This window comes from Larus michahellis, chromosome 1 (assembly GCF_964199755.1).
Source record: "Larus michahellis chromosome 1, bLarMic1.1, whole genome shotgun sequence".
Classification (NCBI taxonomy): domain Eukaryota; kingdom Metazoa; phylum Chordata; class Aves; order Charadriiformes; family Laridae; genus Larus; species Larus michahellis.
Window position 1 is genome coordinate 83,315,989 of NC_133896.1, and position 23,687 is coordinate 83,339,675.

At 44.2% G+C, this 23,687-nt stretch overlaps 1 protein-coding gene across 1 annotated transcript; it reads right to left on the bottom strand.

Moving 5' to 3' along the window:
- Positions 1–215: 215 nt before the first annotated feature.
- Positions 216–7,267, bottom strand: LOC141743984 (C-type lectin domain family 2 member L-like). Its single transcript, XM_074589097.1, has 5 exons — positions 7,142–7,267; positions 5,809–5,892; positions 4,950–5,134; positions 3,814–3,914; positions 216–2,168 (listed from the first exon to the last, which is right to left on the bottom strand). The coding sequence occupies exons 1-5, from the start codon at positions 7,209–7,211 to the stop codon at positions 2,051–2,053; spliced, it is 558 nt and encodes a 185-aa protein (XP_074445198.1). The 5' UTR covers positions 7,212–7,267; the 3' UTR covers positions 216–2,050.
- Between the last annotated feature and the right edge of the window lie 16,420 nt (positions 7,268–23,687).

Here is a 23,687-nt window from a genome sequence, read left to right on the forward strand (position 1 = left end):
CGTGAAAGTGTATTAGAAGTGTTAGAAAGCGAATTGCGTTCTTTTTTTGGGTCAAATGTCTTGTCTCATGTCAACCCCAATATTTTGATTAAAGATGTTTTTATATTCAAAACCTGAAAATTGTATTTTGCTTCAGTCTGGTGATTTTATTTTTCCCAAATGGTACCTGAGCCAAAAAATACTTTTAATGGCACAGTATTAAGACACAAACTACTGTAATTCAGAGGCTCTGTAAAGATATTTATTATCGTTCAGGACTATTGCACATACCATATCCTTCAGAGCTAGTTAATTTAAAAACATTGCAGAATGCCCTCCCCCCAACTAGTTACTTATAAATTAACACATAGATTATTAGGGTATTCATACTGTAGAGTTCTGTTACTGTGCCTATAAAGAATACAAGCAATTAAAAAAGGTGTAGTTCAGCAACATTAGTGACCGTACATAAATAAACATCTAAAAGTCACAAGTTGTTAACAATATCCATACTGCATGGGCCTGTTACAGTAAAGTCCTATTGTCACAGAAAATAATGAAAGCATAACCGAGACGTGAACGAAACTAGACAGCAATAAAATTTGCATAAAAACACGGTGAAGGCAAAAATAATTACAAATGGGACAAAAAACCCCAACGCACCAACAAGACTTCAAATAATCTGTCAAACCTGGTGCAACTTTACATTCCTAAAAAACGAGAAGGCAGAGTTATCTCCCCTTCCCTGAAACTACAGCGCGCTCTAGTGGCTACTGCAAAACTGGCTCCACTTGCTCCTCCAAGAAGTCCCGCGGAGTCCATAGCCCTCTCCATAGCACCCAGATCCCACGAAAACGAATTTTCCAGATTTTATTCTAGGCAGGGAAGTATTTTGCCCTGCTATACACGCGAATTTCCCATTATTCCTCCTCTAGAAACCCGATAGGAAAATAGTCCTTCCAGGAAAATAAGCCGCTTTGCCTCCTCTGGGTCAAATGGCACTTTTAATCTTCGGGTTACCTGCTAGCCATGAGTGGACAGAGTTCAGCAGGACTGCATCCCGATTCTATTCAGGCTCATAGCAACTCAACAGCATTGGGTGTTGCTGCTGAAAATGATACGCACATGGAAAAACACAGTCATTGTCCATCCAGAAATGAACCGCTTGCTTGGAAGCCTCATGATCTGAGAGGCACAGGACACCAGAAAACCACAGAGAAAATCCTTTACTGTTCATTCTCTTATTCTCTACTCATGATTTTGCCTATTTACACTGAGAACTATTTCTAACTTTACAACATTAACACCTGCAGCTTCACTATTACTTTTTCAGTTCAAGCTCTTTTTCCCCATTAGTGCAGATGCTCAGGTAAATAAATATTCTATCTATTCTGATGACATTTTTTTTTGTAATGTAAGTGCTGTGGGAAGAACCACCTGAGGCGCAGTGCAGCTACATAAATGCCAATGATAATACTGTCAAGCTAATTTAACATGATTAATGCAAAATAACATTAGCAAAACATGGAACACAATGCGGAATCACAAAAGATGCACCCCATCAAATGAGGAGAGCAAAATCTGCAATGGCCCTGTCTAAAACAACAGCGTTCATTTCTGCATCACCCTATATCTGAGAGGCACTGGTAGACCTTCAGGCAGACCCACTTCACAAACCATCCCTGCACACAGAGCTTGGCTAAGGGAAAAGCAGAACAAATGCCTCCAACTGCACACCAAAAAGGAAAAGAAAGAGCAGCTGCTTAGGATCCTGCAAGAGAAGAGTTAGTGGAAGAAATACTCATGACACAACAGAAAGAAACTATAGGCTGAGCAGTAGCTAGAAAAATGGGGCAAGGAAATGACTTATCAAGATGCTGAAGCAAGCCTTTTAAACGGTATCTTTAAAAAACAGAAGCTTCCTACATGGGCAGAGAATTCTGGCTACCAGAAAGGTCATTCACCTCCAGGCAGGAGCTGAGATGTGTTCCCAGCACCCAGAGTATAGACATAGCCTGTGCAGGCATCATATCAGAGCAGTTAAGTGTTAGGGTGGTGGCTTCATCCACCTTTATCGTGCTAAGCTAATACTCAAGCTACAGACCCACTTCCTGGTTAAATAACATCCAGAGGCCGAGACTCCTTTTGACTCAAGATAGGCACAGTTTCCAGAGCCTTTTACTTCAATCCTGTAAGGGAGAATGAAAGACACGTTTACTTTGACAACCACAATCAAATAACGCAATAGAGCAAAGGGACCTACGGGGATCACAGGTTCTCTTTGTACAAAGACCGATTTACCACAGACAAGGCATCGCGGGAGGATGATAACTTGTGCTTTGAAGAGAACACTACAAAGACTGGATTTTTTTAATGGGACTTGGCCCCAGAATACAAAAACTAGACTTGCAGTACTCCTGCAGCTTGTCTAGTGGTCACTTAATGTGAAATATGCCCTTAGAGAGAAGACTGGAATTCCAGTTTGCCCTTCTCAAGGACACCGTGCTATTAAGACTGGCTCCACCTTTGACTTCCACATCCTTCTATATAGCTAAAATGTTCCAGCAGAAGCTGTGAAACAAATGGCTCTCTCATTTCCCTCTTCCTCAGAACTGAACACGGCACGATGGTTAAGGGGCGGTGGAAAATGGGAAGCGAACCTCTGTTTCCACACCGTAGGTGTCGCTACTTAAGAGGTACGCTCCTTCACCAACCCTGTTTTCAAATCAAGTGTTAGTGTTCTGTGAATAGGCCACCCAAACTAGTACAGCCTCCGGAAAAGCCAAGGGACAAATCCCCACCAGTGTTAACACGACTCTAATAGCAACCAAGCTTAGACATCAAGGTGTTTGCCCTTCTAAAGACAGGAGGGGCAGTCTGAGGCAAGCACAGAGGCAGAAGTCTAAGAATGTCAACTTCATCACTGAAAATGAAAACAGTCGATGTTTGTATGGCAGGCAGGGGATAAGCAAGAGTGGGAAGGACTGCAATTTTCAACTTGAGATGCCTACATGGTGCTCACAATTCACATTAAATGCATAAGCTCTTCATCAGATCAAGTCTTGAGGATAAACTGAATACAGTCACGCACCACTAGTAATGTCACAAACTTAAGAGTACTTAAATTTCCCACTTTTTAAGTCCATTTCAGACTAGTGAAATCTCAGTGCTTAGTACTGTCACTGGTAACTCTATGAAATCCTGCCGGCAGCTGCCCCAGGACAAGAAGCAGCAGTCTCTGAGAAGATGGCACAGCCATCAGTGGGAGGAACAAACTGGCCCACACCTGACACTGGTGGGACAGAACACAGGGCCATGACCACAGAGCAACTCACGTAACATGAATTCACAGCTTCATCTTCCCCCCCCGGCGGCCTTTTTTGTAGGCACATTCTATAACAAGTATGAAAACATCTCTTCGAAGCCTCCGGAATATCTCTGCTATAAACCTCATGCAGGTTGCATGCAGGTTAGACTTTTGTAAAATATATTCTATAATGAGGAATTTGTGTTATTGTAATCTTCCATTCCTCCCCCTGTTGCTTTGGTATCTTGGTTTTAACTTTCGCTTTGCTATACTGTCTGTTACCATGAGCTCCCGTCTCACATTGCTTCTGAACGTGGCATTACAAATTTATCTCCTAACTTTCATCTGTCACAGTTTTAACAATGCTATGTGAAGTCTTCATTGTAAATAAAGATAGTCATCCCTTCCCATCCATAGTCATCCCTTCAGATATTTCTTTCAAGTCACTGTCTATATCTCTATTAGTTATCCTTTCTTACTCTCCTATAATCTTGTATCACCAGCAAAACCCCTCAACATCGACTTACAGTTCATTGTCTAATGCTTTCCCATTTACCCAAAAGAACTCTTCATTTCTTTTATAGAGTCCAATCCACGGGTCTTCCTTTGTTATCTTCACCATAAAACTCTGTAGGAATAAACCCATATGAGAAAAGAAGTTTTGCATGCTCAGTCCAATTATCAAAACATAAAGTCTTTGATCCAGGGCTAGAAAGCAAAACAATGATATTGCCTTTGTCCCCGAAGAAATAATATTAAAAATTAAATCTATGGAGTACTGCTGCATCTGGATCTTGTGTGATCCACGTAACCGAAAGAGAACTTACAACTCAACCAGAAATCAAACAGATTAATTTTGAGACAGAACTCAGATACTGTAGTGACAGAAATGCCAACTATGAGAACACAAGTATACTACTGAATATTATGAACTGCTATGGAACTGCAAATGCATCATTTTGCTGTCTTTCCACAAGAAAGTCTTCAAAGAATGATGAACACCTTTGCAGCTAACGCATTTCTCCATTACTGATATATCTTCACCATACTGAGTTTTTATTACCAGATAGCAAGGATTTGTGGAAGACATTTTAGAGATTAGAGCTGACCTAGAGAGAAGCTGTTTTAAATTATCCAGGCCTGCTATCAAGGTCTGTAACAGATATGGAAGAATGTATTCTCCTAGGTCTTTGTGCTAGGTGGACTCTACTAATACTGTGGTATAATACAGAAAAAGATGCTCAAACCTGTGGTTAGGATGACTATCTCGTAACTCCAAAGGTCAAGACTATCATATCTACCAGGCTGTCGTTAACCTAGCTTGCTAAGAGAGAACAGTTGTCTAATAAAAGGTGAATGAGATGCAACAGTGTTTACCTTGATAGTTGCCTTCAATGTGAGTACTTACGGCTGTGAGCAGCACCAAATGAAAGTCAGATAAGCCTCGGGCATTTTTTAAGATGTCAACTGCTAAAACTGATGTTTGCTGTTAGCAGGGAGAGGCAGGAAGGCAGGCAGCCTTCAGCAAGCTGTGACTCATCACTGTCTTTGCATGAGCTTTCAAACCATCCAGCTTAAGCAGCTGGAAGAACACACTGGTTCATTGTGCAGCTCCCCAGAAGTGAGATGGGGTGAAACGAGGACCCCCTTTTTGTTCCCTTACCAGTTCCTGATGATCTTCGATCACCAGGAGAGAAGCATTGTGCAAAGAGCAGAAGCTCTGACTGGAGTTCCAGTTGGCTTCACTCTCTGAGAGGTAATAGCATTTCCTCTGGAAATAGAGCCAATCTGATGGACAGAGTTCCAGGGAAGGACAAACAGGAAAACCTTTGTCTGAAGAACGGTTTACTGCGAAAAGACAAAAAACAATCTACCCATTTCTTCCAACTAGAAAAGGTTTCTGGAGCTTTTTAGCTTGCTTTCTGATCTGACTGCATCATCTGAAATCATCTAAGTCTAACCATAGCCTTATTACTTCTACCCAGCAGAAATAATTATTGTAAATTAATTATATACTCTGGCTCCTGCACTCTTATTGTTGCTGATATACCTTTAAAGTGATGATCAGGAGCAGGCTGGTAGAAGTAGCTGAGAAGGTGATAATAACGTATCCTCCAAGAACTCTTCTACAACTTATAGTTTTTGCAAGTGTTGCTTCCTTACAGCTGGATTAATAGCTTTGTTTATTGTAGTGTCATTTTTTGAAGGACTACAGATTGGTTGCAATTTATTATTTGTCTTCGTGAACTTGGATTAAAACCAACAGTGAGGTTATAAACTTGAATGCCAGAAGTATGCTAAGACTAAACTGAACACTCCCTAACACCACTGCAACTAGTAGAGTCATTTCTCCAGCACTTGGTAACAATTTTAAACAGCATGTCATGAGACATTTGCTTAACTTTGAGATAAGGTAAGGTCTGAATAAACTTTTTGAGGCTTTGAGGGACGTCTGACAACCTGAAACTCTGTTAATTTCTAAGGCTAATTATACTTTCTTTTTAAATGATTTACACACTTACCAAACTGAATACACAAAATCAAAATGACAGCAGCAGCAAGGACTCCAGCAACACCTCGCCATAACCAGATATTTGAGAACAGACCTGAAAAAATGAAATGTCAGGATTTAAAAAAAAAAGAAAAACAAACCAAAAAACAAACCGCAACCAGCTGACAGGAGAGTAGAGCGCAGGACCCATGAAGCTATTCCAAAAAAAGTCACTCTTCGTGGAAAGCAGGCTGGGAGCAGAGCTGAAGACTAGGAAGGGTGTGACATTTAGCTTGTCATCACAAAGTTACTTAGCTAACAAGAACTGTGAATTACTCCGAATTTTAATTACATCACCCAGAACTTAACCTAAGAATAAGGTAGTTCCCGACACTCCAAAGTGATCGAAAAAGAAAGAAATGAGAATGGAATAAATGAGGGTGAAGACAGTTAAGTCTGAGGTTGACCTGATGCTTAAACATGGCATGGATAAGAGAAATAAGACAAGTCATCAGCTCTGGAGTCCAAAACTTCTTCTGAGGAATATCCAGCCTTATCCCACAGCCATAGCTTTTCAGAGTCTCTTTTTCTCCCTGTGTCCCTTCCAGGAGCCGAGCGGTGAGCTGGGTTTGGAGGGGGGAAGGACCAACCAACTCTCCACGGCCGTGCCTCGCGTCCAACTTTGCAGGCAGTCGCAGGGGACGCGGTGCCCCTGATGGGGGTGGGGGCAGAGGGAGGGTCCCCTCTCACTGGTGGCGACTCTGCTGCCAGCACGGGGCTCTGCCCGGGCAGCCTCCTACCTCCGTGAAGAGCCGCAGCACAGCGATGGGGATATCTAGCCGCCACGCACAAGGTGCGTCCCTCCCTACGGGATGCTGCCACGGGGCCGATTCCCAGCCGGCCCCACGCACGCCTCCGTCCACACGATGCCCGACGGCACCTCCGGCTGTTTCTCGGGTGGCTTTTGCAATCCGGAGCCAGGCGCCGTCCGCCTCCCCGCCAGCCCAGGGCCGCCCCGGCCGGCCGTCGTCCCTCGACGCCGGCACCTCCATCGGATCGGCCGCTCCACGCCGGGCGGCACCCGCAGCCGTGCCGCAGCCAGGGGGTTTTCCAGCCGCCTGGCGGCTCCCGGGACGCCGCGGGACAGCAGCCGCCGCGCCCAGCCCCGCTGCCGGCCCGGGCGGACCGGAGCGGCCGGCGTCCCTGCCCCGGCGACGGGGGCTGCGCGGCCACCTCCCCCCCCGGGACGACACCCCCGCTGTCCGCCCCTCTCACCGGCGGTGTCTCCCGGCTCCCCGCCCCGGCTGCGGCCACTGGCGCCCCCGCGACGTCCCGCCCCGGCCCCTCTCCCTTTGCCCCTTCACCTTTGGCGGTCCCCGGCCCCCGCTCCGGGGAGCTGCTGCGGTCCCCGCCACCGCCCCCTCGGCGTCCCATGGGTGCGGAGCGGCTGCTCCGCCGGGTGAGGAGATCACGGGGACGGAACTGCCGGAGCGCCCGGCCCCGGGGGTAGGCGGGGGACCGGAGGACGGTATCCGCTTTCCCCGGCCCTGACGGGGGGAAGCGGGGAGGGGCCGCCCCCCGCTATGGGCCATCGTCAGGGTGGGTGGGCTCGCTGCAAGGGGCGCCGCTTTGTGATAGGAAAAGGAAATGGGAAATGGTTAAAGAAGAACTTGGCTCCCACCAGATCTCGCAGCGATTCTCCAGCGCCAGCATGTTTCGGGACTTGGGAGGCACCTAATGTAAAGGCAGAAGGCTCTTGCTGCCTTTGCATTTAAATGCTGACTACTTAACGCTTCCTCTCTTTGGAAAACCTGGGCAGTGATTTGCCCCACCCACAAAAGCGTAAAGCCTGATGTTTCCGACTTGCCAGCTGTAGGGATGAAGGTGTTGCAGAAGTTGTAGCGTTGCTTGTAAGACAGCACCATACATATCAGGAGGGTTGACACACGGTACAGGCGTTTCATCTGGTGTGTTAGACACAATAGCACCTCTCCTATGAAGACAGGCTGAGAGAGTTGGGGTTGTTCAGCCTGGGGAAGAGAAGGCTCTGGGGAGACCTTATAGCAGCCTTCCAGTACCTAAAGGGGGCCTACAGGAGAGATGGGGAGGGACTCTTCATCAGGGAGTGGAGCGATAGGATGAGGGGTAATGGTTTTAAACTGAAGGAGGGGAGATTTAGATTAGATATTAGGAAGAGATTATTTACTGTGAGGGCGGTGAGACACTGTTGCCCAGAGAAGGGTGCTCCATCCCTGGAAGTGTTCAAGGCCAGGCTGGATGGGGCTTTGAGCAGCCTGGTCTAGTGGGAGGTGTCCCTGCCCATGGCAGTGGGGTTGGAACTAGATGATCTTTAAGGTCCCTTTCAAGTGTAACCATTCTATGATAACAGTTTACTTACAACAGATCTCAGCTGTGTTGCATCTTCAAATAGCCAGAGGAACATGTCTCCCTTCAAGTCAACATGCAGGCTCTGCGCAAGGCTGACAAGGAATTCAGTAACGGTTTGTCCAAGACAGGCATTTATCTGTACCTAAGGAGAAAACCTTAAATAGAAAACCATGAGAATAGAGGGTTACACTTTATGCTTTCATTGCAGTCTCTGATTACTTTGATTGCCAATGATTTTGGGCAGTAGTCAACTGCTGAAAATTATCTTCAGGTGTTTATATTTACAGGTAATAAAGAACTATATAAACTTTATACTTTCATAAATATAAATCGATTTGCAGTTGATTTTAGCCTTTGTCTGCAGCAGATGCTCATTTAACCAATGGATTGGTAGAGCTGGACAGCCCAGCATGCCTGGGATGACACTTGAGAAGAAACAGAAAGGTGAAAGGGTGAAGAAGAATCCAAAAGATACGTGCAAACAAGGCTAAAAGCACAGTGGCTTCAGGTAAGTTAGGGAACTTAAGATTCCTAGGAGAGGGAGAAAGGGAGAGGGAAGAGGTGATGGGTGCAGAGAACACAAGCCGTAGACCCTTCAAGAGGTTTTGCGAGACCTGAGTCCAGAGGGGCAGAGAATGAGAGTGGGGTGTGGAACAAGGGCAGTGGAGAGGTTCAATACCTGTGTCAGACAGAGCAGATTTTGCACACAAGGATATAGTGGAATATGAATGTTTGCACAGCTGTTAATCTAAAGACAGGTTATTCAGTATTTATTCACTCTGAAGCCCTGCCCGTTACTGAGGTCAAAAATCACATGCTGTGGCTTATAACTGCAGAGCATTCACGGTATTCTTTTCACGCTTCCTCACCCACTAATACAGAAGATACTTTTGACAGTTGCAGGCCATTCTCCAGGCTGACAAAAACACCTGAGAACCTGTAGCATATTCAGTTGTGAATCATCTGATGCTCCAAAACTACTATAGTTATTAACCCCAGATGCTTATAACTGAGACACTCGACCTTTGCTTTCCCTGATGATGTTTGGCTAAGACGCCTCCAGACTGACGAGTAAGCAGCCTGCTGCTGTTATCGAGGACGCATGATTCGGCAGGCTCCTACCGCCGCAGCTTAATGCTTCAGTGAGGGAGGGCTGCTGCTGAACTACCAATAGACTAGTCGAGCATTTGCACCGAGTGTTCAGGCTGATCTTGGAGGAGGAGAAGTTTTTATTTTTTGCAGGGAAAAAAATGTCTCCCGTAAGGCACTGCAAGGGCCATATATTTAATTTTTTTACATGCGTATTTGGTTTCGTGGAATGTTCCCACATTTTATAAAATGAAGACTGAAAAAGAAGATAGGAATTTCTTCAAGGAAAAAGGCAAAAGACAAAAATACCCTGCAAACTGAATCACTGGAAAATTACTTTAAAATATTGTGATGATGTAGGGAGAAAATGCAAACATTCTAAGTAAAAAGCATGGCACTTTACAAAAGAAATTGTTTAATTTGGAAAAAAATTGGCTCCTGCAATACTAGGAATCTCATGGGACTGACTCAGAAAGTTATAGTTGGATTCTGTGATGCCACCTCCTGCTTGCTGCTACCACAAGTAATCTTTGATTACCTTTTATCACCCACTAACCTGCTACCTCTAACTTTTCTGAAGAACTGCACTCAAGTTATGCAAATCACTGCAGGTCAGAAATTTAAAGGCAGGGTATACCCGTAGGAAACATCTGCGCTGTGGTCAGAGCAGCGACCTGCAGAGCTGCTCGAGTTTGACTGCCACTAACCAGCTCCCACGCTGGCAGCGATCTCGCTGCGATTGCACAGAGCGGGGTGGACTAACTTACCTTGCTTTTGGTTCTTGGTTGACTTTGTCAGTTCATTTCTATGTCCCTCCGCAGTCAATGGAACAACTGTTAGTGAGTTAAAAATCTTTAGTCAGACCTTGAGGCATTTGTACCCCAAACAAGACACTGACTTCTGATATTTTAGGGTGCTTTGGAAACTCTTGTAAAGTCTACATATATCAGACAAGTGTTAGTTTCTTAAGGTCGCACTGAACTGGGCCAATCCATCTATTAGAAGAGAAGCTGAATTAATGTGTTTCTTTTTACATTTTTTAATGCTATTAACTCTCCACCTCTCATGCAGCAAAAAGCACGGCTTATTTGTAATGTTTTGATTGTGCTCCCCCAAAGCCTCCTGATCTCAATATGCCTCTGTACCATAGGAATCCTGCCAGTAAATAAGAATTAGGAAGGTGCTGAAAGATTAGCTTTGTGCTTACTATTCCTGAAGTTTATTTTTCAGTAGTCTTGTATTCAGCTGAACAAAAATACATTTATTTCTTAATGGTTACACAATTTTTACTATTCTAGTGCCTATCACTTTTTGCAGGTGACATATTTTCAGGATGATATTGAGAGATTCCTGCAATTCCCAGAGTGAAATCATACCACTGGAAAGACAAATGCATTTGCTTATCTTAAAGTTGCAAACGTGTCTGCTGTATAACTTGAAACTAGTCAGATGAGTAGAAATAATACGGGAAATATCCATGTTTTAGACAACACAATGGAAGAAGGGTGAATGCAGCAGAAATAACGTTAAGCGGCTTATGGGGTATGGTGTGTGCAGTTTTGAACATTAAAAAAGTTGGTCTCCTTTAGAAAGTATTTTACAGAGGTATTAGCAGATTGCATTTACTGCAGAAGTTAAGTTAGTGTTTGAAAAGTACTAAGCATTTTATGAAGTGCTGGGTTAAGAATGCTGCATATGTCAGCCAACGAGGTCTTTTACACCAAAAAAGCTCAGTCATTCAGCTGCAGAAGTCTTGCAAAACATTATTTTGTAATGTTCTAGAATGGGAGGCACAAGAGAAAGCAACCCAGCTACATTATCAGCTGTGTTTGTATTTTTGGTGAGGCTAGTATTCACTGGGATTGTTATTTACTTGTTTGTAGCACTTGTGTGTTGCCATTATGTAGTGGAAGACATAGACCCCATTCTCAAGAACTGACAGCCTTAACGAAAAGGAAATGACCTGGGGGAGAACAGAAATCAGGAGGGAGAGTTGGAGTACAGAAGAGAAAGCATCACAGCATTATAATGACATGAAAACAATTAACACTAGTAAGCTGAATAAAACAGATAAAACTATAAAAATAAGCATGACAGAGAGACTAGGGTGAAAACCTCAGATGTTATAAAGAAGCTTATTTGGGTTTATCTACAGAACCTGATGGTCTGGCCACCAATAACGATTAGTGGCTGTACTTCCTGTAAATGTTATCTTCCAGGAAAGTGCAGAATTTCTTTACAGATAGTATGTGATTCAGCATAGAGGAAATATAACGTTTAACACCTTGAAAAGTCACTCACCATTTGAAGCCTTTGCAGCCACAAACCAAAGAAGGTTCCAAAAAAGTCCAATTGTAGATTTTGCTAGTTGAGCCTGGTGTCACTGTGTCCCCTGTACGGGTAGCAAGCATCACTAGTTTCTCCCCAGCACGTCTGCAGGCTGTGCATCTGCACCAGGAAGCTCTTAGAGGCCAGAAATGAAATGAGCCCATGCAGCTACATCATCAGCCAGAGCCCCGCATTGCTTCTACTGATAGGTCCATTCTCGACCAAAGAGAACGAAGAAGGGCGCGCAGCGATCACCTGTGACTTTTGAAGTGGTGAGTCATCCTGACACGGGCTTGACAGAGTTGCTCGACTCGAGTTCCCTGTTCGGCAGCCTGTGCAATTGCCTCATGGCTGCAGCCGGTGGAGCCAAGCACCTTCCATCAGAGAAATGAATAACATTTGGACTGCTCGAAAAGGTTTCTTTTCCTAATCTGTGCCAGATTAACAGTTTTTCTTCACAGCATTGCATGCTGTAGTGCTGAAGGTACTGTAGCAAGAAGTGCTGTTCTCCCTGGTGGACCACAGCAAGGGAAGGATGTTGCATGAGAAGTGCAGTGAGAGACCTACATGGGCTAATGGGTCTGCAGAGAGATCAGACCATCTCATGGTATGACGAGTATGTGCTAAAAAGGAAACCAATACGCCATTGACTTATACGAGCATTGTAATATTGTCAGCACTATCCATCACCATATTCTTTGTGTCCTAGCCTGCTTGCTGTTCTGACAGCAGATCTACTTTGGCAGCACATCATCACCCAACTGTCCGTCTGTCAGCGAAGTCCTTTTCTTGTGTCGATTCATTTATCATTTAGAATGATATACAAAATTTTCCATGTGCAGTACTGCATTAACTTCCTTCTTTTTTTTGACATAAAACGTCACTTGTCACTGTAAGGTCAATTCACGTGTCTTGTGTAGGCATCTGCATTTCTTCATTATCTGTTGAAGTCCTTGATCACTTAAATAATCCAGGGTAGCCTGAAAATTTTGTTGTGTCAGTACTATCTTCTTCCACCCCGGATAATATTAAATTAATATTAATATTAAATACTTTAGCAACAAAACCAAATTAGGTCTGGTGGTGGATTAGGCATATTTATTACATAAATATTAAAAATCAGAATGAGATGGGGAAAAATAATCAGTGTGCATGGCATGTATGAGTACTACTTGACCTATTTCTGTTTAAAATACTTGTGTTCAATGAGTGTGGCTGATGAGATACAGAAAAATGCTGCTGGTGGTTTGGAAACCAGGCATAGCTAATAAAACTAGAATATCTGCTCCTTTCATACTGAGGTCCTAGGCAAGCCTCTGTAAGGTAAATACCTAGAGCAACAGGTATCTTTGCCAGGAAGAGCTTGCAGTCTAAATAGAAAAGGTCTGCATAAGGCCAAAGACAGAAATGATTGTTATCCTCATTCTGCAGGTGAGAATCGATGTGCAGAGGGCTACAGTCCTCGTGGCTACACAGGAAATCTAGAGGCAGGAGAAATAAAGAAGACCCAGTCTTGTGCGTCATCCTTCCTGTCACAAGATAAATTTCAATAAACAGATGTCTGAATGAAAAGGAAACTGTAGAACAAGTTACTCAAAGTAGATTTGGTATTGAAGGACTGCAATCTCACGGTCTGCAAAGAATTTGAATATTTTTTCCTCTCTTAATATAAAAATGCAGTTTAATGATATTCAAAGTTCTTGGCTTGGGACGTTAAACAAACACTTCTCTAATTTTAATTTCCTGTCCTTAATTAAATACCTTAATCTTTTTGAGTATTCTAAAACAATCCAAGATGCTATGTTAGACAGCAAGTAAAGAAATGTAACTAAATGACAACAAACTGTTCTTCCATCTCTTTCTCTCCTACCGACTTAGACCCACAGAGCACGAGGTGGAAAGCAAACTGTACTGGAATATGGATGATTTCTTTAAATGCGTCACTCCTCAGATGCGTGGGAACACCAGCGCAGTGCAGTCTGAAGGGACTGTTTTCAGCGAGCCTGGAGTGAACGCCAGCCCTTCCTCTGTCTCCTCTGCAGCCAGTGTAGCTAACTGCGTCTCCTGCATCTTTATGGTCTGCAGAAATAAAGCTGCTGAGACACATGCTCCCCTGTAAGGTCTATGACAGCAATGAGAAATGTTTGCCAGTCAGCCGGGTAGTGCAAGACAGTATCTCTGCATTGTAAGGACAGAGCAATACTTTTTTTGCTTGTTTGTTTGTTTCCTGTTTTCTCAACTAAAAAAAATATGGAGGGGGAAGGGATCGAGAAAGGCAAGGCACAGGGCAGCGCGGAGCATGTGCTTGGAGGGGACTCCACTTTGTCCTTCCTTCTTTCTGTGTCGGTGTTTGTGGGGCATCCCATGGGGTATGATGGAAAGGGGCAGCAGCTCCCCACTCTGTAGGTGACACGCTGGCCAAGGTGACAGCACGCAGTTGCGTCCCATGACTCTCGCTGTGCAGGGCGGCGGGTGATCACCATGAAGGTGCAGATGGGGATGGAGGCACGGGTTGTGGCACTAGTACGGCAGTTCCTGTGGTTTTAGTGAGGTTGTGGTGGTGATGGTAGCTTTCCTGCTTCTGCTTCCGCACGTGCAGGGAGGATGGTAGGTACCAGGAAACGAGCTCTCTAGGAGGAGGAGTGCATGCTTCTGCTCCTGTAGCACTCAGCAGAATTGCCACCTACTGAATTGCAGAAAGTGTGGGGGTCCAGTCCCTCTTCATTTCCTGGCCACTATCTCTACTCTTTATTTCCATCCATAGGGGTGGTTTTTCCATCCATAACAAAAATATATGCTGCCTCCTGCCTCAAAAGTGGGGTAGGAGCAAGAACAAAAGAGCACATGGAGAGAAAGCAATTGATTGCAGAAGAAAAAGGGTAAAAACAAAGCGAAGGCAAGGACTGGAAGGTTAAAAATAAGAAACTAGAGGAGAACACCAAGCAGAGCACCCCACACTGCACGTTTTGGTCCTTGAAACCACCCTAAGAGCCAGCAGACATTGTCCATTGATGCTCTCCCAGAGACAGAATATGGTGAGAGAACAGAAACAGGCCTTGCTTTTGTCAGGATCCTGCAACAGCCTTCCTCCTGGAAGGCCACCTTGTCCAGGACAGGAGGAGCTTAGATCCATATTTGTTTCTGCACAGATTTCCAAGTGCCAATGGTAATGAATGATGCCGTTTTCTGCCAGGGACCAGCAGGGACAAGCCAGCTCATAGCACAAGTGTCCCGTGTCTTCATCACCTGCAGAGCTGCTCAGCATAATCTCTTCCTAAGTGCTGATGTTCTCAACTACATTTGCTCCAAACAGCACTGGCTTCTTCTTTGAGAGTTTTCCTCTTGGCTTTGAGAGCTTTCCTCTTTTTTAACACCTCTCCATTTCAGCGCATCACTTTCCACCAAACTAGAAGCTACCAGCTTTGAAAAGCCTCTCTGAAGCAGCAGAAGGCTCTGCCAGAAGGTGTTAAATTCTGGACAGTGGTCATGGAAAGGTTGATCTGCAATGTAGAGATGTGGGGCTTGCCCCCCTGCCTGCTGCATGAGGCATTTGAGTGCCAGCAATCCCCAGCATGGAGGGAGCTGCTGACACTTCCCATCCCGAGTGAACGTAACCCAGGTTTAAAACTAGAGCAGGAGCCTCCAGGTGCAAAGAAACGACTATAACAGTGAGTGAACAGTAAATACCAATACCACATAGTTTATAAAACATTTCGAAATGCCTGTGCCTTTTACCCTGGCAAACCCTGAACAATGCTGCTGCAATTTTTGAGGTCATTTTATATCCTATGGCATTCTGACATAGTATTTCTCAATGAGGAATAATATAATATGTTTCCAATACCAAACAACTGTGGAATTGCCACCGCAGACATCACTTTCCAATTACATTAGGGCTCATGCATGAGGAAAAATGTTCTTTTCTGACACTGTGAAGACACACCTCCAAAGAGATTTTGAGGAGCTGATATTGAGAGCTGGGCCGTGAAGAGGGGTACACACACTATTCTAGCAGCGTGCACTGCATCATTCTTGGAGTACAGTTGTTGCTGTTATTGGTTGTTGCTATAATATTGATTGTTGCTATACAATTATTTTATACAATTGATTGTTGCTATACAGTTGATTGATACTATACTATTGAATACTGATAGTAATTTGTAATAGCTTGAGATATATACGTATATTCGCTTTCTTAACCATAGGTATACTTGCTGGAGGTGGGTTTTTTTTGGTTTGTTTTTTTTTTTTTTTGTGGTCATTTACTTGCTAGTGGCAATTTGTGTGGTATTTGTGATAATCCGTAATAAAGCAGAGAAAATTAGAGGATAAAAGCCTCCATGTCCATGTGTATTATGGACTCTTGTGTACTCCTGGTCACGATCTCCACACACCGCTGGGTAGCCCTTTGGGTTGGGACAAAGTGTCAGCTCACAGGTATGTCAGAATTTACTGAAACTATAAAGGTAAGTCTGTGGTATCTCAAAATCCACACAATAAATATGATGTTATAATGACTGTGATCTGACCCGGCTGAGGGTTTCTGCCTAGAGGTCTGACTCCTTGCAGAGGGACTGTTTTTAATTGTGGAAGCAGCTTGCTTCCCTGTTGTGGTTTGGGACGGATTGGCCAATGAGAACGACAGATGGTCTCCCCCACCCCTCTCTCCAAGGAGAGGAGGAGGAGAGATAGAGAGATTTATGAGTTTAGAAGGAACTAAACTACTTCAATGAAATATTAATAAAATAATAAAAAGGAAATAATGAAATAGATACTATATACACAAAACCGTATCAAACTCCCAGGGTGACGATCACATCACCGGCAGGCACAGGGAAAGTCCCAGACTGGACTCAGTGACAGATGGGAACTGGATTCAGGAACTGGATTCAGGAACCGGTTTCCAGAATGCATGGATTGGGTTCAAAGGTAGGCAAACAGACAGAGTCCTCCTCAGGCACCAGCCATTGAAGAAAGAGCGCTGAACTTTTGATCCCTCAGCTTTTATACTGAGCATGGGGCAGATGGGATGGAATACCCTGTTGGTCGGTTTTGGGTCACCTGTCCTGTCCGCTCCTCCCCGCAGGTGGGACCCCTCTCCGCTTTTCTGCTTCCGACCCTCCAACGGGGCAAATAACGAAGTTAACTCTCCTTGATTGCTATAGCAATAAGTATAAGCAAGGGCCTCTCTGCATACCATTCCTTGGTCTTATCTCTCTGAGAGCGAACAGTTTCTGCACAATATGCTGTTAATTTCAAGAGTTTCAGAGAGTTTGAAGAGGCTTAGCTACAAAGTAAAATTACTGAACAGAAAATCGCTTCTGTTTTATCTCAAACCAGGACATTCCCCAAGCAAACTGGGGAAGCAAGATTGCTTTACCAGGGACACCACGCTCTGCATTTGCTCTCCCCATCCAAACAGTTGGTGCCCCCGTGCGGACTCGTGGGGATTGCTCCTGCTTCTAGGAATTCTTCTTTCAGCCTGTTTTATAGGAGGAGGGAGACTCGTCCCCGCCTCCGCTGTTTGCAGCCTCAGATCCCAGAGCCCCCGTCGTGTGGGACAGGCAGTGTTTGGGAAGCGGGACTCCAGAGAGCCTGGAGCAGCAGGCAACACACGCAAAGGGAGGACCTGCTGCAGTAATTCTCGGGCCGGGGTGGAGGTGGGCAGTGGAGGGATCAGGGTTGACTTTGGTCTACCTTGGCTCTCCTGTTGGGGAAACAACCGCCAAACCCCATCGAACCAAAAATGTGTAAAACCACACCGAACAGAGCAAAGTAGTTTATGGGAAGGTGTTGGCAGAGATGCACACTAAGGTTCAGGGCCTTGTTCCTGTATGGCTTTGGGTGTCTGAAGATTCATACGCTGCAACATGAGTGGAGCTGGTGTGACCTACCGGACCGCTTCTCAGTTCCCGGTAATGATTCCCTGCACAGTACTCAGTTTGCTGTGTCTGGCTGAGATCAGGGGATGTTAAGGCTGCAGGAACACTTTGTGCTCTACTACGCAGTTGCCGCTGGCTGACATGAAGTGTTTTGGGAGAAAGTAACCCTGTAATGCATATTGAATAAGTGCATAGTGTGGACAGAGGGTTTTTGATTTACGAAATATTTTTACAGGGTATTTTTAACACTCTTACACTCTGCATTTATTGAAGCAACTAATCACGATCTTAGACATGCAAGGATAAGCAGAGATGGGTATTTTAGAGAGCCTGTGGGTAGACGAGGAAACAATAACAGAAGCTTTCCCAATCTTTTGTGGAAGAAATTAACATTATGGTGTTAACTTAATATCTGATCATGTTTGGTGGCTGTGGTCTGCTTGTCTAACTGTCCTGACTGAAAATCCCTTCGTCCTCTCTGCTCTTAGCTCCTTTGACAATACACGTTGGATCACTAAGGACTCCAGAGGACTCAACCTGAAACAGACAGGTGTGCATCTGTGCTGTCGGTGCTGTGGGGACATTGGCTTCTGAGCGACTCAAGACCCCTGAAACCAAGTCACCAGACTGCCCATGAGGCCAACCAGATGCTGAGCTTTAGCAAGACTATAGCCACTCTGGTGAAGGAGGTGGTGGTTCCCCTCTGTTCAACAGTTGTGAGACCACATCGGGAGTACTGTGTCCAGTTTGGGATGCCTCCGAACAAGAGAGAAACTGGCATACTAGAGTGAGCCTAGTGGAGGGGTAGGTGGCTGAAGCATGTGATGTGCAGGAGAGGCTTTGGGACCCGGATTTGCTCAAACTTGAGAAGGCTATCTAAAATCAGGTAAGAGGAAAGTGTGGAGAAGACAGAGTTGAACTCTTCTCAAAGATGTAGTTAAAGGACAACAGGCAATGTACAGAAGTTGGAACATGGGAAATTCCTACTTTCTAAAAGGGAAAAAGATGTTTTACCATGAAGATAAGAAGGAACAGATGCCTGAAAAGGCTGTGGAGCGCTGGCATGCTTTAACCCCAGCTGGCAACTAGGACCACACAGCTCACTCCTGCGCCCCTGGTAGGATAGGGAAGAAAGGGCTTTGCAGGCTTACCCCTTTATACAGAGTAGCTCTGTAACTGACCCAAAAGCTTGAAGTGTGTATCATCATAGTCCGTTCCTGTCTGCGTTGCTTGTTCTGTGAGCTTGGGCAAAAAGCTTATGACATTTGCTTTATGCTTCTGATCCACTCCTGTGCTTGCTCTGAGTGCCATGGCGGGCCAATGCTAAGGCCTGGTATGCTTGCACACGTACAATATACCTGAAACCACTTCTGACTTGTCATACGCAGCTCTGCAAGCATTAAGACAGTGTTGGTGGTATCAGATGAAGGAATATGGCCACTGTTCTTAAATTAAAACTCAGATGTTTTATTAAACTCAGAAAATCCTAGAGAAAATACAAATTATGGCGTCCCTGCCGATGGCAGGGGGGTTGGAACTAGTTGATCTTTAAGATCCCTTCCCACTCTAACCATTCTATGATTCTATGATTCTATGATCAAGGCTTTTCTCTTAGAAGGACTCAGAGAAGCCACAGGAAGTGAAGCATGAAGCGTGAACATTCAGAAATGCAAGTACTGTGGTGTCTAAGGGTCGGCCGAGAATTTGACCTCATGTTGGAGAAAAGGTAGCAAAACCTGGCCTTCTGGTTGCTGCCTAAACAGATCAAATAGGTGAAGGGTGCAAGCAAAGTCAGCAGTCATGTGGTGGCAACTTTGGGGGAACTTTGCCATTTTGGGGAAGGGTGAACTAAGTGAAGTAAAAGTGCAGAAGGCTCTGGATTGCAGCAAGTCCTTTCCTTGGCTTATTGACTAGCTGTTTGCAAAGCCTGCAGGTGGCCTGGCTGATCTCTGCAGTTCTTCCGCTGGGCAAAAGAGGGAAGAAGAAACTATCCTGCTGCCTCAAACTGGGGCAATTTCTTCTGTGCAGCACAGGGTCTCAAGGTCCTGAAGGGTGAAATAGGAGGGGAACTGCTTTGTCCTCCACAGTTTGTACTGGTGTCACCACAAAGTTAATCTGAAGTGAGGCAGAAGAGCAAGTACCTGAAGAAGTGAGAGACCATCTACTGTTTTCATTTTGCCTAGTTGTAGAAAAGGATTTGTGCCGGGTTCTGAAATCCTTTTCCTGAACTGGCCCATAAAGCAGACTGCTGTATGTTAGTGTTTTAAAACTAGCACTACTTGTGTTGATTTGTTAGGAGGGTGATTTCAGTGGGGCTGGTCTAGTGATCAGGATGCTTGAAAGTTCATTGTTTGGAGGAACTTGAAACACTTTTATACTTGTAAGTTGTTTTCAGTACTAGCAAATCAGTACCAGATTTTGGCAGGAGGACTGTTTCTTTGTTTGATGGCATCTTTTATTAATGGAATAGTTATGCCTTTATTCAGTTTCATTCCTCTGGAGTTGGAAAACACTCAGTTCATTTTTTCATTAGCAATACTGTGTTTCTTTCAAACATTTAAAAATGTGTTTCATGACTTACAGGTTGTTGCCATAGATCACTTATGCACTATGTAATAAACCAGTTGTTCAAAACACAACTGAGTTTCTTTCTCACTATATTTTTCTCACTTGGTTGCCAAGGAGTGAATGAGGCTGTGTGTTATTTCAGGTCCTGCACTGGGAGCTTTAGGGAAAGGTACGGGATGTGGTGTGTCCATCTGTATTTTGTGATATAGCTTAGAAAAGCATAGAGACTATATTATGGGGTGTGAGAATTTGGACCTGTGCTCTCCAGATGGAATAATCTATTTAATAAATTGTACTGTAATTGTGCTAGGCAATGAATAGAGCTCTTAATGGTGAAGAATTAATTTGTGTGGGATGGCATGTTTGTGTGCCTCTGTTTTGCTCAAGGTATACACCCTATTATGTTCTGTAAAAAAAAGAGAGGCATGGATAGCCTTAAAATGCTAACAATTTCAGGAATGCTCCTGAAAGTTTTGGTCCATTTTACTGGAAGATCTTGCCTCTTTTGTGTTCAGAAATTGTTAAGTCCTTGTTGTTCTATGAGGACCCTATCATTTCTAGATTTTATCATTCTGCCTATATAATCTGCTTTCACATCAGTATGAACTCAGACTAATTTCTCAACTAGGCATTTTATTGACTCATTGTGGTCATTGTAAATAAGACCTGTCTGAAACCAAATCACAGAAACATGTGATTTTTATTCCATTTGCTGTAAATTCTTTGCTGAAATTCAGTGGCAATAGTAGGGCACAGCTATAGATAGGGACATGAATGGTGTTTGCCAAACCTTGAGATTGGCCTGCAGTGACTGATTTGGTCCAAAATATAAAGAAGCTTCTTTCTTTACCATAAAGTACTGATGCATTGTATAAAAGATTGTTTTCTATACCTCTGACCCACTGTGGTTGGGAGGAACAGGTTGCAGCCCAGCTGTGGAGCTGTAACTCAGCACGAGGAGCTTTGGTGAAACAGCGTTGATCATGCACCACAGAAGAAAGGTAATTCTTCAAACTTGGGAGAATGGCAGATGTCACAGATTCTGCGCTGGAGTAGACAGCAGCGGTGTGATCTTCTATAGAGACAAGATTCGCCAGGTAGGATCTTGTAAGAACAGGGTTTTGTGACTTCCTATATCTTCTTAATAATGCAATTCTCTTTGGTGGACAAATGAAGAAAACACATGAGAAACACCACTCAAGTGAGTTCGCGTGATTTGCAAAACTGGTAAATGTAGGGTATTGCGTGAACTTCAGTGGGAGCCAGGAGTGAGTGACAACGTGACCTTCAGGAGGTACCAGATCACAAAAGGTTCTTCCTGGGTGGAAAAACAAAAAGGTTTTTAAATCCTTTTATGACTTGGTGTCATAAACAGCTGAAGTGATGAGATGGCTTGCCCTCCCTGTATGCCCGCCAGCTTTCATGCTCTTTGGATCCCTCTGAGACTGAATTTACTGTCAGCCTAGAAAGAAATAATGCATTGTTTTCTTGGGTTAATTTTCTGCTGAGCTAGTGAGCTGTACGGGCTTCCTACAACTCCTTCTCAGTGGTGGGGAGGTCTTGTTTTGGCTCATGTCATTTCTTGAATGTGTCTTTGTTTTTCTTATAAAACTAATAGACAAGACACAGTAGGTTCCTGGCAATTACATTCTAAAAAATGTTTTCTTAAATGGTAAAGAGATGAGATAATTACAGTAGATAGGGCTTAGTATGTCAGAGCTCTTGGCTGTACACCTTCCGTTTATTCAAAGATTTTAATAGTAAGCCCCGAAAGAAAACCACTTTAAAATTTGACTAATCACGGTAATGCCTTCAGGATTTTTTTCTCACCTTGTATGGAATATTCAGTTGCTTTGCAAGCCTACTTGGTATGTCTGAACTTCGAGGTGCATGTGTACCAGCTGGCAGACCTCTCTTTTTCCAAACAAACACATACACGGACAATCATAGGTCCTGAGGGTATGTTTTTATTTCTTTCATGTTATTGACTCAGGCATCTAATTTGTAAAGAAAAGTTGGTGTCCAGGCACAGCCTTGTGCTTTACAGTTCCCAGTGATTAGTATTTTGCGTCCCATTCTAATGTACCCAGTTCTTTTCATGTGCTGTGTGGGGAGCTGAACTGCTCTGGATTAAACTGTAAACCAAGGACCTGATGCTTGGATACTTCAGGAACTTGTATTTCTGCAATGTGCAAAGAAGCACCGTCCAGACCTACACAAGCGAGGGCTGTCCAGACGTGAATATTTGTAGGCTGCACTATGAGGATACATTCCACGCAGTATGAAAGCATGGGGTTGTATTTGAGTCCATCCTTTCTCACTACTGAGCAGTATAGCTGCAGCTGCAGGCATATGGCTTGTGAAGCCAGCTAAGGCTTTGGTGGTACATTATACAGCGAGGTTCTGGATTCAACCTTTAAGCGCAGCTTTGTTGTTTGCATCTTGCTAACGTGATGGATAGATTGCTTGCAGAAGCTTTGAGCAGGCCCTTGCATTGTTTTTGTTGTCAGTGAGTCGGCACAGATCCTGGCGTCTCTCTGTCTGTTCTGAAGAATGCCCTACACGTAATGGCTGCAGGGGCAGATACTGTATGTGGTAGGCTGGACATGACTGTATCAGTCAGCATACACTTCGTGTAAAAAATGCTATGAGTATCTTGACAAGAATCACAACTGAGGGATTTTAATTTTTAGGAGGAAACAGTGAATGAAGACAAGGTTTTTTTAAAAAAAAAATAAAAAGCCCAGAAGCTGTTGTATAGAAGTAGCCAAGCAACAAGGTGGTAGTCTGCTGAAAAAAGCAAGTACAGCAGAAATTGGAAGAATAGCAGCCAAACCAGAACTGTATGCAAAACAGGAAGAAAAAATCAAAACTACCCAAAAACAAGATGGGGGAAAAAAGGGGGGGGGTGTGTGTGTAAACACATACTTCCGTCCCTTTGTGCTGAAAGCTCTCTGAGTACAGGTCTCTTTTCTTACACATCTGAACTGCTCATGTGCTCTGGACAAGGTATTTGTCAGTTTTCGTTCAAAAGATCAAGCAAAGCCCAGGACTTTCTGGTTCAAATATACCACGGTATTTTTTTTGTTGCAAGCAATTGTAGACTCGTGCAAGAGCTGCATTTTGATCATCCAGGCGCACAGTGCAACTTGCTTCTAACCTGAGTTACTGACTTGAACCTCTACCTATCCAGCCGGTGTGGCTGTCACACAGGAGAGTCAGATGACTCAAAGCATTTGCAGGAAAAGTACACAGGGAAAAACAACTGTGATTTGTGTCTAGTTTAGTGCAAAATGAAAACCTTTTTTTTCCTTATCTTGGGGTCTTTTGTCTCACTGTTACAGCTTGCATTTAGCTTTACATGCAAAGTAGGTGAGCAGAAATCCAGGAAATTACATTTGAGAGACATGAACAACAGCAGCACCTCATTGAATAGCAGAGAATTTGCAGGAAAACACCTATTGTTATTAAACAAGTTCAGGCACGCAGAACCAAATGCACTTGTTCTACAAGAAAGGAACATCAAGAACGGAGTTCTGGGATTTCCAAGTGTGTAGAGATGCTTGCAGGAGAAGCTGAGAGCGCTCCACCATATTTGTCTTCTCGCCAAGTTCCCTCCCTTTCTGTCACTCTCCGAAGCTAAGGCTCCTCCTTC